This window comes from Eurosta solidaginis, chromosome 3, assembly GCF_040869045.1.
Source record: "Eurosta solidaginis isolate ZX-2024a chromosome 3, ASM4086904v1, whole genome shotgun sequence".
Classification (NCBI taxonomy): Eukaryota; Metazoa; Arthropoda; class Insecta; order Diptera; family Tephritidae; genus Eurosta; species Eurosta solidaginis.
Window position 1 is genome coordinate 285,008,428 of NC_090321.1, and position 18,544 is coordinate 285,026,971.

At 35.8% G+C, this 18,544-nt stretch overlaps 1 protein-coding gene across 4 annotated transcripts in view; it reads right to left on the bottom strand.

Annotated features, from left to right (window-relative positions):
* Nucleotides 1-1,510: 1,510 nt before the first annotated feature.
* Nucleotides 1,511-18,544, bottom strand: part of LOC137245740 (oxysterol-binding protein-related protein 9) — a 59,751-nt gene continuing 42,717 nt past the window's right edge. For 3 of the 4 annotated variants that reach the window (XM_067776874.1, XM_067776876.1, XM_067776877.1), the window contains 9 exons: nucleotides 18,046-18,501; nucleotides 17,827-17,978; nucleotides 16,505-16,606; nucleotides 16,265-16,439; nucleotides 16,060-16,195; nucleotides 15,908-15,994; nucleotides 15,257-15,378; nucleotides 15,067-15,172; nucleotides 1,511-2,688 (listed from right to left, as the gene is read on the bottom strand). In XM_067776874.1, coding sequence (XP_067632975.1) covers nucleotides 2,602-2,688; nucleotides 15,067-15,172; nucleotides 15,257-15,378; nucleotides 15,908-15,994; nucleotides 16,060-16,195; nucleotides 16,265-16,439; nucleotides 16,505-16,606; nucleotides 17,827-17,978; nucleotides 18,046-18,501 — 1,423 coding nt within the window. In that variant the 3' untranslated portion in view covers nucleotides 1,511-2,601. Of the gene's footprint in view, nucleotides 2,689-15,055; nucleotides 15,173-15,256; nucleotides 15,379-15,907; nucleotides 15,995-16,059; nucleotides 16,196-16,264; nucleotides 16,440-16,504; nucleotides 16,607-17,826; nucleotides 17,979-18,045; nucleotides 18,502-18,544 lie in introns of all 4 variants that reach the window. The other variant, XM_067776875.1, reaches the window with a different exon arrangement.

Below are 18,544 nucleotides of genomic sequence, written 5' to 3' on the forward strand. Positions count from 1 at the left end.
TAAAAGGTTCAATGTGGTCATATTAAATCGTTCCGCGATGATTGGACTTGTACCGTAATGATGCTTGTTAGTGGAACCTACGGGATCTATATTCGGAAGAGGGCCATAAACATCGATAACACTCCCCAAAACCTTCGAGGAGTATTTTTATCACTACAACAACAACATGGTTATAAGCTTCGAAATATAACTGTACATGCACCCTACTGTTCTTGGTATGCCCTCCACGCAAATGATGGTGTTTTATATAAAAATAAAAGCGATCTATCAAAAAATTTAAAATTCATTTACAATTGTTTTTTGTTTTATCGGACTATTGATAAATGATTCAAAGCTCGATTCGGCCTTAAGGCTCAATAAATTGTTTAGACAAATTTTCTGGCAGGATTACAATTTTTTTACACCATTTTCCGTTTCTTTATGAGAGAACTGTCAAATTCAATCACACTTTGGTGGTGTTATCCCATCAGCTTTTCTTGATATTTTCCTTACAATGCTTGGTTCAACAATATGCTCATTTTCTTTTGACTGGACATTCTCCGCGTTGCCTTCACCTTGTATAGATTCGCCTTGGAATCGGGAAAGCACTCTAAAAACAAATAGGAATATAGTTGCAATCCAAGGCGAATCTATACACCTGCGACTGAATTCGCCTTGATTTCAATCAATACACGGTGATTGCAAAGCGAACTCAACCCGATGCGCCGTAAAGAAGAAAGACAAATGTCGTACGTCTTTACTCGGATCCGTGTCGAGTGGGTGCTAGAGAAAATAATAATTTTTTTATTTGTTTGTGCAAACATATATTGCTGGTGGTATAATTAGCAGTAATTAGAAAATAGCATACAATTCATACCGGTGTTACCAGAAGTAGTTGTAGTGACGTTCGCATAACAATTAGATAACAGTAAAGAATTTAAACTTATATGTATATGCAATCTCTTATTATTATTATTAATTTTATTTTACATTTTTCTAAGCGGGGTCGCCCTCGGCAGTGTTTGGCAAATGCTCCCGAGTGTATTTCTGCCATTAAAAGCTCTGTGAAAACTCAACTGCCTTGCAGATGCCGTTCGAAGTCGGCATAAAACATTTAGGTCCCCGTCCACCCAATTTGTAGGGAAAATCAAGAGGAGCACAACGCAAATTGGAAGAGAAGCTCGGCCTTAGATGTCTTCGGAGGTTATCGCGCCTTACATTTTTTTTAATTTTTTTTTTATTAATTTTAATTAATCTAGAATAACGAGGTGAAAATCAAATTAAAAATTCGTACTTAATTTCGATTGTTTTGTATCATTGTCTCGCATATATGAAAAATAGAATTATTGTATATATTGTAGATCAACACTCATCTAGTATTTTTTTAATTTCGTCTCATCTTTCTAACTTTAAGGTTTTATTTCAATACGGTTTTAGATTTTATCATAGCGCCGATATGAACTAAAACAAAGTTATGCTTGTCTACTTTGCTTCTTACAGCTATTTAGTATTTAATATGATATTCAATTGCTTAATTACAAATTTTTATTATATTTACTATATGTATGTGTATGTATGGATTTACGTATTTACGCGTATTCGCATTTTTACAATTTTACTTTTTTATGTTTTGGGGTTTGGAATTTTTTATTTTCAATAAAGTTTCTTCAATAAAGTAATCAACTTTTTATTTTCTTATATAACGGTACAATTTTTTATATGTTCCGGCAACATTGGCTTAGCATCTACAGATTAACATATGTACATATATATACTGCACATCTTTAGCAAGTTGATCCATTGACTTGATGGTCGACGCTCGTGCAAAATCGTCTATGGAGCAATGGCAAATCCGCCCGACCCACTGCTTAACTTGTCGTTTAAGACATCGAGCACCATTCATGAAAATCATAAAATTGTTAAAACAACGCTTACATCAAATATTCATTACAGGTATTCTTCCTATCTACGGCGCAAATTAAGCACGGAAGTATTCGAATGTATAATAAGCTACATTCTTTGCCTTTCCTTTATGGGCGTATATTTGTAAAGAAATTTCCTTTAGGCCTTCTTTATGGTATCGAAAATAAGTCTCCTCTTCTGTACAATTGGAATGCCGTTCATTTCCACTTTTATTTACAATTTTATTGTAAAGAAGAAGTCAAAATATCATATTTTGGAATTCAACTGCACAAAGATACTTGTGGAGAAAAATAATTGCACTCGGAAGCAGCTTTGTTCTTTTCATTGTTATTTTGTTTTTCTATGGCTTTTAGTACATCCTTTTATTCGTTGTTCCTTATTTTGGAGGTTTTTCTTCTTTATTTCATACAATTGAACCCGGCAACATTATTAAAAGTGCATAATATGCAATGCTTACTTGTGTGTATTTTTTTTTGTTCCAAGGAAAAGTGTTTTTACATAGCATCCGACCTGTCTTCCAGAGCATAACAGTCGACCTAAAAATTAATGTTTGTTGAATTGTTATTCCTGTTATTGGTCCACTCTTCAGATTATTCAGCCATTTTAATTTATTTTCATTCTTGCACTTCGACTTCCCTTTGTTCTTTATTGGTAGTTTTTGTTTTTGTGGAGTTTTGCTTGATTGCCGATATTTCTTTACTATCTTTTGCTTTCCTTCCCTTGCTGATAAACCCTTTGACTTAAAGGATTTGTGTATATCCAGTTCTCACCAACAGCTCGGAAATACTATTTAATAGAAAGAAGATATAAATGGCAAATCAAGACTTTGCTGAGTTTTTAGTTTTTTATTTTTATATATATCTACAGGACAATGTCCCCACAGATAGGCAAATACAACAAAACAAAATAAAATAAAATTATATAATAATAATTACACAATACAAGGAGTTGATTAAACAAAAAAAGTCTTGGCGACTGAAATACATTTAAATACTAACTAAATACTAAAATATACTATATACTTATTAAATCATTTATATTAAAAGTCCACCTAACACATATATTTAACGTAGTAACCAGGTATTTTTTAATTCTGAAAATCAGGTCGAAAGCATCTAAGTTTTTGATTATTGAAATCATGACAAATGCCACGAAGTAGGTCATCTAGACGGTCTAACTGGCACATTGACTTTATTTCGCCAAGCAAAAATGGGCTAGCTATCATCCCTCTTAAGAGTTTTACTATAAATAAGACACCAAGCATCTCTCTGCGGCTCTGTAATTTAGGCACATTTAATGGTTTTAATCGGCTGCAGTACGACGGAAGATTCCTTGACATATCCCAATGCAAGTGTTTCAAAGCAAAAACCAAAAACTGTTGTAGGATCGATTCCAGTTTATCGCAAAGAATCTGATAACGTGGTCACCAAATTATCGAAACATATTCCAATATTGGCCTCAACAGTGATGTGAGAAGAGTTTTAGTAACGTACGGATCATTGAATAAGACCACCTTTCACGAACGCCAAACTACCTTTAGCCCTATTAACGCAACTTTCAATATGTAATTTAAAATCAAGCATAGTGTTTTACACAAAACTTTTATTAGTTGATTTTTTAAGCAGGCATCTACCGATTTATTCATATACAAAACAACTGCTCTATTTTTATGTTTCACTTGCTTATTTATAACTCTTGCTCCAAAAAGGAGTTACCGTAATATCAGGTGATGTGATCCCAAAATATAATAAAAAATATAACCGTTTGAAAAATAGGTACATATGTAAATAGCAATGTCTATATTAAACGTAGGTATGAGCAGATGATGTGCATATATCTATTCATGTACAAATTTCAAAGTAGAATGCAAGAGAACCAATAAGTAAAAATTATGTATATAGGTATATGCTGACACATTTTTTACAGTGGTGGCTATGACTATTAATACAGAATGAATTTGAAAATTATTTTAATGATTAAACCATTAGTACGTCAGGTCATGCTGGAACACATAGGGTTCATTGTAACACCTAGGTCAGTGAAGCTGGTGACTTGCTTAAAAACATAGTCCCTAATCACATACTCATGGGATTGGAAGGTTTTCCGTGTAAAACACACGAACTTACACTTCGGAAGGTTTAGAGACATAAGGTTTTCATTACACCATACAACTAGGCTGTTCAGATCCGATTGAAGAAGTGCCCTATCCTCTGGTGTGCGGATAGGCATAATAAGTTACACGTCATCCGCATACATCAACGGCTTCAAAACGCTTGGTAGGTCATTAATGAACAGTAGGAATAACACTGGACCAAGATGTGGAACACCCATATATGTAATACTCCTATATTGCTACAAAAAGCTAGGTACATTCCCAAACATCAGAGTGCCGATATATTGTTCTTTAAACGTTTTTGTTTTTGTATTCAATAATCGAATGTACCTAAATTTCAATTTTTCTTGTCACACTTATGCTGCACCATGGCGGAACGATACAAGGTGGCAGCATGGGACAGCTGATTATAAACTTTTTTTATTTGATTTGATACATCAACTTCCGGCGCAGTACGATTTTGACATTTGTCCATCGAATTTACAAAAACAAAGTGCATGGAATTTTTATTTATGTTTGTAGGTATGTCGCCATGCTGCCACCTTGTATCGTTCCGCCATGTGCTGCACAATCACAAAAATTTTATAGGCTGTCTTGTTTTGATTTCGAATTCAAAACACATTGCGAACATTTTCTATTGGCAATATAGGAGTATTACATATATGGGAACACCAGATAAATTTGGACCAAAAGTTGTTAAATATAACTGTTTACGTTTATTCAAATAAGAAGAAACCCAAGAGAGAAGTAAAGGTGGAAAGCCTAACCGGTCGAGTTTTTGTAAGAGTAGAGAATGGGAGACTTTATCAAAGGCCTTACTACAACCTGTGTAAATAATATCAATTTCGCAATTAGATTTAAAGCTATTGGATAGAAGGGTTGTAACTCAAGTAAGTTAGGCACTGTTGACTTTCCCTAAGAAACGCCATGCTGTGATAATTTAATAACTGATTAAATTAATAACCGACACTAAACGCTAGTTGCTTTGTGATAATCGCTTCGAATATCTTGGGAATGGCATTTCGTTTAGCTATTCCTCTGTAATTTGTGACACATGATCTGCTGCCACTCTTATAGAGAGAAATTATAAATGACTCTTTCTACTTCATAGGAAACATTCCTTGCTTCAGGGAGGCATTAGACAAACAAGCAAGAGGTCGATATAAGTATTGTTCACAAGTGTTTAGAACAACTGACGGAATTTGATCAGGTCCACCAGAGTAAGATGTTTTCAGATTAGCCAGATGCCAGAAGAAAAGGAACTAATGCCGAATTCAGTGGGGAAAAACTAAATGTATAATCTGAAGGCACCGAATTGGATGAATTCGAATAGTTAGATTTGAAAAAATCTGTAAACACATTAGCAATTATGGTACTCTCATTCGAAGTATGATCGTTAAACTTCATTGTAGCAGGAACCCCTTTAGTCTTTCTTTTCGAGTTTACGAAACTGGAAAACGCCTTAAGAGTTACAAAAAATTTGACTCCTAATCCTATTAATGTACACGTTATACAACTGCTGTTTAAGGTGTTATATTTGTAATGTAAAATAGAGTAAGGAGCATAGGCAGTTCTTGAGCCGGATAGTTTGTATCGCTTGGACGAACGTGTTTTTTAGTTTTTTAGACGCTTTAGTTCCTTAGTACACCAAGCAGTTGATGTAGCTATCGAGGTGTTCGATAAAGATAGGAAGGAAGATCATTTAAGAACTCGTAAAAGGTAGCACGGGAAGAAGCAGGAACCAGCGAGACATTTATGCGACTCCAAGACACACAAGGCAGATCAAAGTCGCCAAGCAATAAGACAGATTCCGAGGACCTGGTCATAGAAATCACTGATTTAACTATGGACGAATGCTTTAGATATAAAGAAATATCAGATTTTGGCGGAATGTAACTTGTTGCAGAAAACCTAGTGTGAACAGCAATCAAGACTCCTCCACCAATTCTGCCCGGCCGGTCTTTTCTGAAAATCTGAAACGAATGAGATAAAATTTCAGAATTAAAAACAGTTGGCTTCAACCAAATCTCAGTAAAAACAAGAACATCATAAAGACTATCGTGACTTTGAAGAAACGTTTCCGCTAGTTTGGTGTTTAACTACCTAACGTTCGGATAAAAAATAGAATATTCCTCATTAAAGATGAGATAGTTTATACATTAAAATTAAGAACAGCAGGTTACTCATTGTACCACTACTACAGCTTTGGTTTGTATATTTTTTGAATCCTTAACAAGGTGGCAACTCGGCTTCTTGGTATACAGGTGCACCACAGAATAAACCGGCCAAAACGAAAAATCACGCACCTTATTAAAGTATGAGTCAGGAACCGAAATTTTAAAAGACCTTATCAAAGTATGAGTCAGGAACCGGCTAGCAGCACTAGTACCAGCAATGTCATAGTTGTTCACAGAACTAGGCAATTCCGCAGCAGCGGGAAGAGAAGAGTCACCGCAAGTCAGTAGAGCTGACAGGAGCAGTGTTGTTAATAGCAACATCATTGATATTAACAGCGTCAATTTCGATATCAGCATTAGTAACGTAGAAATGGCGTTAACAGCAGAAACAGGTATTGAAGAGCCGCTGGTAATAGCGACGGCGTTAGCAGCAGTCTTGGTTGCATTGCCAATATCATCAAATTTAGGAACAGCGCTCTCTGGTATAATTGACGACACGGGGCCACTGTAAAATGCAAATACACCAGAGTAAGAGGAGCGAGCACCGAAGCATTGGCAATTTGTGTCTGGCTGAGTGAGCGTAGGAGTGAGGGCCAGTCACCGACAAAGCTTGTGGTATTCGCGCGCAATTGTAGCTATATCTGTTCAATGCATGAGAGGAATTGAGCAAACTCACAGCATCATTCAGCGTAGTCATTCCCTCAACCATTGTTTCAATGCACTTCGCACTACTGTTGGCGTTGTTGGTGTTTGGTTTGTTTTAATTACTTCTCAAATTTCGTCTAATTGTGCAAATCTTTAAATCCCAGTTGCTAGAATGGATTGAAATCCAGATTTAAGGAAAACTAGCACAGTCTCGTAGGCTTTTTTCAGCCTTTCATGTGCATACAGGCAACTCACTGCACATATAAATAATATTGCGGTTCTTTATAAATCGATCCACGTCAAATACAGATATGGATTGGCAGCAGGCGCGATGGAAAATGTTTCTGCAAAATCCACTGCATGACCCAAATAAGCTATCTTTTTATTATACATTATATTAGGTCGGTGAAATCCCAGCCAGCATTTTTTGAAAATTTTGATCAAAAAATATTTAAATATCATACCCCAAGATGATTAAAAACGTTCAAATTTAAAAGCATTTTCTGTTCGAAAATTAATGTATCGTCGGGAGAAAAATGTACCTTAAATGTGATTATTCCTGAATAATCATTTATGATTCCTATTTCGAAACGCTTTTTCGTAACAAAATCCTCAAATCCCTCGCTGGCAGTACTTGGGGAAACGATAAAGAAACGCTCATGACTACATACAAAGCAATTAGCCAGCCGATTACGTGCTACGCGTCACCCATATGGTCGCCAAGCCTAAAAATCACCCACTGGAAGAAACTACAGGCCTGCCAAAATACTGCTCTCAGAATCGCCACGGGCTGTCTTCTTATGTCCCCAGAACACCATCTGCATAATGAGGCGAGAATACTCCCCATCAGGGAGAGAAATGAGATGCTGACCAAACAGTTCCTGTTGAATACCCAGAAACCTGGGCATCCCAACAGACATCTGATTGATGAACCAGCACCGCCTAGGGGCTTAAGGGGTCATCTCCGTAAGCATTTTGAGGAAATACGGCACCTGAGAACCCAGCCGTATGACGTGAAAAAACACAAGCAGGTCCTTGGTGAACTCCATAAACAGGCGTCGGACCTTTATGCCGGGAATTGCCCGGTGAATCCAGTACTTAACGAAAATTATCCAAAACTTGCGGAAGAGGAACGCATACTCCCCAGGGAAACGCGTGTCACTCTTGCTCAACTTCGTTCTGGATACTGTAACAGGTTAAACTCTTACCTATCCAGAATCAACCCTGACATACAAAATGTATGCCCCGCTTGCAATGTGTCCCCACATGACACCAACCATCTCTTCAATTGTAATGTGGAACCAACGCCTCTAACACCCCTTTCCTTATGGTCCACCCCTGTTGAAACGGCAAGTTTCCTTGGACTCCCGTTAGAGGATATAGATGACAATTTGTGATCGGTCGCGGCTATTAGGTGGGGCGAACATTGCTACAACAACAACAACAACAAAGCTGAACTAAAAATTATTATAAATTTTTGATCACCTAAAGTAAATACATTTGATTCAAATATGATTCCAAAATTTGATTGAAAAACTATATTCAGTTTCTAATCATCAAAGGTCAGCATATTTGATTATTCTTTTTGTTGGTGAAATATTAAAATTTAATCATCAAAGGATTTAAAAAATTATTCCAAAAAGTGATCGAAAAATGCTTTTAGTTTTTGATCATCAAAAGTATTCATATTTGATTATTTCTTTTGTTCAATTGTATGATAACTCATTATTTAGTCAGAAAGAGTAATCAAATTGTATATATATGTAGGGAAATCCAAAATTTAATCATCTAAATGCTGAGTGGGATGTTTGTACGCATTTTCAATACAAATCTTGCAATCGATTTTTAAGTAACTTCTCATTAAGCTACATACGTGAAACTTCACATATAGGTTAAGGACACCGAAATGCAAAAAAAGGGGAAAAATCCGTTAGGTGCCGCACGGATCGAAATAATTAGATGAGAATTTGGAAATTTGAAACCGGCTTTTAAGTAACTTCTCGATGAGCTAAAGACTTGAAATTTCAAACTTAATTCAGAGGCCGATGACAGCATAAAACATAATACAAAAATTTTCTATAGGGGGCCCACGAATTGCGATATTAAGAAAAATCGTATGGAACGGGGGAATCTTGCGATCAATTTTCAAGAGACTCCCCATTGAGCTACAATCTTCGAACTTCATCCACATACTCCCTTGTAGCCATTCAAGCTTGGCATATATGATCAATTTTCAAGTAGCTTAAAAACTAATGTAGCTGACGTATTTTTCTGATATGTACTATATTGTATACCATGGTGGAATAACCAGGTGAAGTAAGCCGTCAATTGTCTCGGTCTAAATTCTTCTTTGTTCTGTCATTCGGCTATCTGAAAATTGTTCACCAATGTTGTCCCCGAAAAAGTGTTGCTTTTTGCATTTTTCAGGAGTAAAATATGCTACTTTTAGTACTTTTATCACATAAACTATTAGGTGAATATCGATGGACCTTTACTGAATTTAATTACAGAAATTCATTATTTAGGGTATCTTTTGTGTTGGCTTCCATAAGTAAGGCCGTGCTAAACTAACACCTCCATATTTTTGATATTATCATTATATACATATGTTAAATTTGTTCCCAATAAAATTGAATCAGGTCTTTGTTAAAACAAACTATTTGCATTCACGCCATATTCAACCAAGGATCTTCCCCTGTACAGTACTACTTGAGACTTTTAAATAATGTTTTTCTAATTCCTACAAGAACCCCAAAATTGTCGCATTATTCTTTATTTTGAAAAAACTTCGCATAAACAGTGGTATTCTAAATATACAAAAAATTGTAACTCAATGTTGCTGTTTGGCACTAAAAATCAGAACACTAAGATGAGAGGAATGTTACACTTAAGGATTGTAATTTGAGATATATGAATCCAGCTCGCTTCGGATCAGCATATTATGGTTCTAGGCCGAATGCCGCTGGACTAGTCTATCCCCTGATATATTTTGGTAAATAATAACTTGGTAACATTAGTAATACATCATGAATTCAACTGTCAAGAATCTTCTGATTAAGTTGGTTATTATATATTAGAAGAGCATATGTTTTAATGCCGACTCTCAACGACAAATCAATAAAGCATATGAACATGTCAATGAATTTTAAAGGACGGAAACACATTTAAGACTATCACGATCATTTCCAAGTGTGGCTGTAAAACTTATCATCGAACGCGAAACCCATTTAAGTTCCACCAAAGGCAGAAAAGTGCAACTACATAACTGACATACATATGTACTTTATATGAATAACACATGGTTCCTTTGTGTGCGGTTTTCCAAATGAAAGTTTCAACTGCAGTTGAAATTGAGGTCAGTTAAAGTGGCCAAATTTTATTTTTTATTTTGATTCGATCCGAAAAGTAATGTTATGTTAACTCGCACTGGTCCTTTGTATTCAATTTTGCATTGGCGTTATGTGGCAGTGATATGCTGGAAAAAGCAATTACTGTAATGGCTTTCGTAGCAAGATATTTATTTTTTTACTCCAATTTTTTCAAAGCGGGTAAAAATTTTGCCCTCTTCTGACCGTCGAAAATACATCACTACCATTTCAGAAAGCGTACATCTTTTGTCGTTTTTTTATTTACTTCACCTGGTGATTCCACCATTATTGTATACATACAAGTATTGTATGCATTCTGAATTAATCACCCTTATCGCGAGTTTTATTTTCACCCGAAAATATTCACAGTTTTCGTTCACCCCATCGCAGAGGGTGGCGAAACAATGTTTCGTGTTCGAAAAAGATTTCACCTTATCGGCAACTCTTTGTTCGGGCGAAATGAACAGCGGGGAAACCCAAATTTGTTCACTTATATTTTACAGGTGAACGAGAGGAAAGCAAAATGTAAATAATTTTTTGTTTTGAAATTTGATACTCTTATAATTATATGTACTTTTATTATTAGAAATAAATCAATAAATAATGCATAATCGGAAGCTGAGTGAAAAAAAGTGAAATTCCTGTATTGCTAACTATGTAAATTCTATTTTTTATGACAACGTATAAGTCGGCCAAGTTATCTATAGTGGACAAAGCAACGGTTCCAAAATGTTGGGCACCTCACTGAAACAAGGTTGGCTAAGACTCACTTCATAGTCCTTTCCAACGCATTTTCCCTATGCGAAAAAACGAAGATATGTACTGAACTTTACAATTGGTGGAACTCCAAATTTTTGCTTCAATGGTGGCAAGGAGTTGTTAAGAATATCTAGCCAATATTAGAATGCCGGTTTGTTTAGCCTGTAATATTGGCGAAAGCTAATTAAAAAAAAAATTAACTTGTTATTCAAAAGTGCTGAAAAAAGTAATTTTTAGCTTACAGTGAATCACTCAGCTCCGAAGGGTTATAACTGTCCCTTAATTGCCTCCCAATCGCTTTCACATTTATATTCTCCCCGCGCTCAATGAATACCAACCTAATTTCAATACTAAACATTATTTTATAAATTTTTTATTTCTATCTTTGTTGTATTGTAAGGAAATATATTCTTGGGTACAAAATTTCCACAATTGTAAGCAAATTATTTGTTCACTGCCAATTCACAATAGAGCATCAGCTGTTTCGAAGTGAACTTTTGTTCGCCCGAAATTGCCGATAGGCGGAAAAAGTTCACCCGAACAAAAGAAATGAAGGCGAACACTTTTCCGCATGAACTTCGCGATAAGGGTGAATAAAAGTAAGTTTTTTCACCTTGTAATAAATATGCCACTAATCTTTTCCACTAATCTGGCGGCCACCGTGGTGTGATGGTAGCGTGCTCCGCCTATCACACCGTATGCCCTGGGTTCAACTCCCGGGCAAATCAACATCAAAATTTTAGAAATAAGATTTTTCAATTAGAAGAAAATTTTTCTAAGCGGGGTCGCCCCTCGGCAGTGTCTGGCAAGCGCTCCGATTGTATTTCTGCCATGAAAAGCTCTCAGTGAAAACTCATCTGCCTTGCAGATGCCGTTCGGAGTCGGCATAAAACATGTAGGTCCCGTCCGGCCAATTTGTAGAGAAAAATCAAGAGGAGCACGACGCAAATTGGAAGAGAAGCTCGGCCTTAGATCTCTTCGGAGGTTATCGCGCCTTACATTTATTTTTTTTTATTTAATCTTTTCCACATAGAACTAAAAAGTAGAAAATAAAAAATTTCTAAGCATTTCCTTTATATAAATGGACAAAATTAGCGAAAAATGTATCCTTATATAAAGACATTTTCTTGCTGAACTTTGATTTTAAAATTTTGACATATAAATTGTAAAAATATTTATGAGAAATAAAAATATAAAGGTGGAGCGCAATTAATTGACTATATATTGATAAGTTGACTCCTTTTCTGCCAATCCAAGTAATGTGCGCTCCACTTTTATATTTTTATTTCTCATAAATATTTTTACAATTTCTATGTCAAACTTTTAAAATCAAAGTTCAGCAACCCAGCCAGCATTTTTTGAAAATTTTGATCAAAAAATATTCAAATATCATACCCCAAGATGATTAAAAACATTCAAATTTAAAAGCATTTTCTGTTCGAAAATTAACGTATCGTCGGGAGAAAAATGTACCATAAATGTGATTATTCTTGAAAAATCATATATGATTCATATTTCGAAACGCTTTTTATTCATATTTGATATCATTGTAAAATTGGGCTTTAATTGTTTTAGATTAATATTTGAATGCTTTTCACAGTCATTTTCTGGTCATATTCGTGAACATATTTCAATCATTTTGGTTGAGATTTTTGAATGCGATTATCATGCATTTATTTTTCATATCTCATACAAAATAAGATACTACATGCTAATCTTATTTCATCAGGGGAAGAAAGCATGCGGAAGTGAGCTATTTGAACCAAAGGTAATTCGCAAACAAACTAGACCAATATACACCTGCGACTACAACATCCAGCATCAGATAAGATCGTCAACATCTTAAAATACGATATGGTACGGGATGTTGAAGCCATATCCAGGTACATATGTCAAGAGACTTTCACTTACCTGGGGTTCAAATAGTTCACAACCTTTGTATTGTCTAATGGTATAATTTGTATTTTCTGGGAAGCTGATGATGGAGAAATGGTTGGGGACATCTTTTGTTAGGAGCAGTATATACATTATTTCTTGTATTGAAGAATAAAATTTTAATATATTTTTTCTGAACTTCATGATTGAAAAAATGTGTGTATGCGAAAAAATAAGATCTTCAATTAAAAGTAAAGTTTTAACAAGTATAAAATTCATTATTCAGTCAACAAAGAAAAGATTCAGAAAGCTGAATGAAAAATGATTATAAATTTTTGATCACCTAAAGTAAGCACATTTGTTTCAAATATGATTCCAAAATATGATTGAAAAACTGTATACAGTTTTTGATCATCAAAAGTATTCATATTTGATTATTTCTTTTGTTCAATTGTATGATAACTCATTTTTTAGTCAGAAAGAGTAATCAAATTGTATTGATATGTAGGGAAATTCAAAATTTTATCACCTAAATGCTGAGTGCGAAGAATATGTCTTTATATAAGGATACATTTTCGCTCATTTTGTTCATTTATATACAGGAAATCCTTAACATTATTTTATTTTCTTTTTTTTTCTAAACAGCCTATCGCATTTACCACAGAAAGAATGTAAAAGGTATAAAATAAAAGTATTAAAAAGACGGAGCGAACAAAAAGAGTTGAGACGTAAATTCAATAAGCTGGGATGACTTGAGAAGTTATCTGATGAACATTTTTTTGTATTTAGTATAATTTTTGTTTTATCAACTAATCAGATTGTCAGATAACCAGGATTAGGAAAATCCTAACTGAGCTCGAAATGGATTCAAGAAAGTAGGAATGCACCGCTTTAATATTTGGAGTTTTATATTACCAACCTGATAAAAAATTATAATCTTTCTTTGGCATTAAAACAAAATGTAAAGGAAAAGGATGTCTAAATAAATCGTTCCCTAGATGGTAGGGCTAGTACTTTAATGATGCTTGTTACCGGAACGTACCGGATCTGCATCCGGCAAGGGACCATCAACATCGATAAAACTCCCAAAAACCTTCGGGGAGCGTCCTTATTGGTACAAAAACAACAACAACATGCCTTTTTGTCGAATAAAGGCGATAAGGACGCTCCCAAAACCTTCGGGAAGCGTCCTTATCGCTACAAAAACAACAACATGCCATTGTCGAGTAAAGGAATCGCTCCCGGTGATATCCCCGAAATAGTCCATAAGTAATCCTGAAATGTTTCGATAATAACACCGAAATAGTCTCATAATGATCCTAAGACTGCTCCGAAATAATCCCAAATTTACTGAAGACATTCGAGGAATGAACAGGAAATAGTCCCGAAAATATTCCAAAAAGATCTGAAAACAAACCCGAAATGATTCAAAAAGGCTCCCGAAATTTGTCAAATAGTCACAAAATGATCGGGAGTCGATCTCGGATATATTTCCGAAGTTATATCAAGGGGTTGATATGCGCAATACAAAGCTTTATCAAAGCTTCGACAACCCAATTTTAAACCTCACCTACGCGATGGGAATCCTGTTATGAATATATACTGTGGCGAATGTTGCCATCACTAGGCTGTTAGTAAATAATCACGCAACAATAAAAACATGAAGTAGCCACTCGTATATACATGTACACATTAAAGCTAGCAACACTTACGTACAAGGCAACTAAGAGATCTCTCACACACACTCATGTGGTAATCAACCGAAGTAGTTGCTCACACATACACCCGCATATGACTATGAGAAACGCATAAACTACAAATATACATGTACATATATCGCTGGTAACCAAGCAGGAGATTGTAGAAGGTGAAACGTCTAGACCTTTGGAAAAATATTCTGACGAGGCCACAGAGAGTATAAAAGCAGCGCAAGCTGAGGAATGACTAACAAGTTTGACTTAAACACGCTCTTGTGAAGTACGTATAATTGAAGTATAATTGTACTACTCCCAAGTAGACTAAATAAAGACCATGGAATATTGGATTCCAAAAAAAGTTCCTTAATAAATCGAAAACAGTTACGGCCAGTCATAGTCCTTGGGACTATAAAGCCAGAATACCCAGACTATTGACTATCTTTGCAGCACAAAACGGACAAGCATTTCTAGCATTATTGCTTCTCAAGGATGATTAAAATGAAGACTTACTAATGTTACCTTTTGTTTACCTTTTGTTCCCACTGTGTATCAGTATCCTTCCTATTTTTCGCTTCATCACGTTGTATTTGTTCGACTGCACACTTGGCATTTGTGGCCTTTTCGATGTCATTAAATCTATAAGGAAAGTTAAAATATGCATTAGTTAAAGTTGAATATAAATAAATAAGTCTTAATGGTATAAATGTTTTTCATTGTTACTTGAGTCCCGCTGTCACTTCCTTCCACACACGTCTCGATTCATATTCTTCTTGTTCAACGATTGGTCGAACTTGTTTCTTAAATATTGGTATACGATTTACGTCTACGAATACTTCAGTTTTCTAGAAAATTAAAAATTACACAATTTTGAAAGACTTTCGTTGATTAGGAATTTGGTTTACAAACTATAACTTTCAACACATAAACTATGCATACAACGAATGTCATACATATATTCATTAGTTTTACAAAACAATTGTTAGTATCAAATCGAATGCGCAAATTTATAAAGATTATTAACGCAATGCAGAGAGGAACTTAAAAATATTTATGGGACATTTAATTTTCTAGATAAACAAAGTAAACTGGAATAGTAACTGGCTCAAAATATTTAAGAGAGAAGTACAATAATCGTTTTGCTGTAGTCTTGTTTTGTTTAGGGTGAACTAAGTAGTTGGTTATGGTTAAAAATTTGAAGGATATTGTTCGCAAAAATGTATGAAAATAACTTATAAGCATATAGAGAGAAATATGGTATACTTATGAAACGGATAGTAAGACACTTATCTGTCTAAAAATATAAACAAGCATACTGGAACATTATAAGGTCTTAAGCAAGCTGTTAAAGATATAGTAAAAGAAAAACATTACATTTTTATCATGCCATTTAGCTTCCATAAGACCACTCCACTCTCCAGCTATCGACACAAATGGTTTCCTTTCATTGGGTGCGTAAATCTATTAAAAAATAAAAGGAAATTGTTAAGCATAATGTAAAGAAAATAAAAATGTTAACTACGAACCTCAGCTGTCACTTTGTTACGCTTCCCACCATAAAATGGTTTTGTCAAGAACTCTATAGTTGCATGATAACCTGTCTGTGGAGAACGTATTTGTACTGTGCCCCCTAATTCGATCCATGGGACGGTTAAAATAGATCTATGGAAGATAAAAACATGTATGTATAAGTTTCTATAGTTAAAATTTTTGTATATAAAACTGTTGTACCTGCCATAACCATTAGGAAATGTTACTACATACTCTTCACTGTGATTAACCAATGTCACAATACCTTCACCGATGTTATGTACACCGATTGAAAGACCAAGAAATTTCGATTTGGTCCATACATGTGCGGAGAATGTAATTTTCTTATTAACATGTTCAGCGTAGAAGGCGGAAACTGTGATACAAGAAAAAATATAAGATTATAGAACTGCGAGTAATTCCAAATAAGTGTCTTCTTACTTGGCGGATGATGTGAAACCTGTTCGGCCAGGAATGTCAATTGATTGCGATGACACCATGGTACTGGTCCGTCGCTGACAGCATTATCATCTGGTCCTTCACCTAAAATTTGAATATTCTTTAATAGTGAATTAAATTTTACCTATTTTTATCACGCGCATGTTAGCCTCACAATGTATGTATATTTGCTGTAATTCTTTTATACCCAATACATTTTTTTTACGTATACGCAGGATATGTTTGGGTGTAATTGGTTTCTTTTATATAAAAGAACGAGTTTATGATAGAGGATTTTGAGATAATTTTTCACAGAAGAGTGAGGAGTTTTGGGAAAACGACTTTTTTTTAGAACCTGGGTTGTTTTAGTTTTACAGGAATAAAATTTGTTTACATTACTCCAAATTCCATGAATTTATTTATGAACTAAATTTAAAGCTGTTGTTATAGCGATAAGGACACTCTCCCAAGGCCTTGGGGAGTGTTATCGATGTTCATTGCCCGATGCAGATCCGGTACGTTACGGTACCAAGCCGGACCATCTCGGGAACTATTTGTTATGACCACATGCGACCTGCTTGGCCATACCGCCCTCCCACCCACTAGAACCATGAGGAGTTCGGGATCGCCAGAGCCTCGGCTATTAATGAAACAGGATTCGCTACGGATAGGCGAGGTTCACAATTGGGTTTCGAGAAGCTATATATTGCGCTGGCAACCTGAAAGGGTTGCGCTACACAACCCCTTGAATCTGGTATTTTAGACGTCTTTTACGACAGGCATACCTACTGCGGGTATATTCTGACCCCCTAACCCCCTGGGGGGGGGGGGGGGGGGGGTAAGTTAGGCCTCGTCAGTAACAGCAGGTGTAGGAAGTGTTAGGTGAAGGAAGAAACAGTTGAGCACAGTCTGTGTTCGTGTGATGCGCTCGCCAGGTCAAGGCTCCAGGTATTAGGGGCGGCAGAGTTTCCAAATTTCAAGTCAGCAGTTAAGCTAGGTCCTATGAAACTTCTAGTATTTTCCAAGAGGGCGGAGGTGTTCTATAACATAAGTCCTGGAACCTGATTATGTTTCTTCCGTTTGGTCGCCAAACAAATTCTGGCAACACTATGGACACATTCAGTCTATATGTGGTCTTTATTGACCGGCCTGTTTAACCTAACCTAAGGGAAAAGGGGAGATTTCAGTGTATCCTTATCGCGCCCATTTCAAATGGCGATTTGAGGTGAGTGCCAACGGATCGATTCAAGGAACCGTGAGGCGAATGAAATTTGTTTACACTATGTGGTATGCACAGCTGAGTGTAAAATATATTCAACACTCACCTGGTACATCCCAATAACATTGAAAAACTTCGCCCAATATGGGGTTGTATGGTTTTTTGGCCACAGCGCTTTTCCGTCCAGCATGATAGGCACTCAAATACCAGCGACAAGTCTCAACAATACGATCGCGGGGTGTCTCCATCTCTGCAATTCTTCAAACATAAATTACATCATTTTCATAATTGATTCATTTAATATTCACATAATTTATTGCCATACCTTAGAAAAAGATCCGGATGTGCGAAATAATCTGCATACATTTCTAACAAAGATCGCCGTTCTAATATGAATGTTGGCAGTACGACTTTCGTCAAATCCATTCCGATTTTCACTTGCGATATAAGATGAGATATCATTGAGCCATGCGCTTCCATGCTAATAGTTGAGTCTTCTTCCTCTTCGTAAAGTGCATCGTAATCGATGGAGTCTTCTTCGAAATCTAGGAATGTTTTATCACCACTTACGCCTGGCACAGATGCTGTAGGACTTGTGGGTGAGCCACCACCTCGCATACCTTCCGAAACACTACTGAGCGCCGTTTGGTAGTCATCCATACGATCACCAATAGATGATTTCGCGCTTGCCTCAACTGGAGCGCCATCTTTTGACGGATTTATGTCTTGTGCATTGTCATCTGTTGGGGATGATGTTTCCACTGAAAAGCCCCGGGTGGTACTATATGCAGGAAGATGGAAAGAAATGACGTAATAAGTTTATT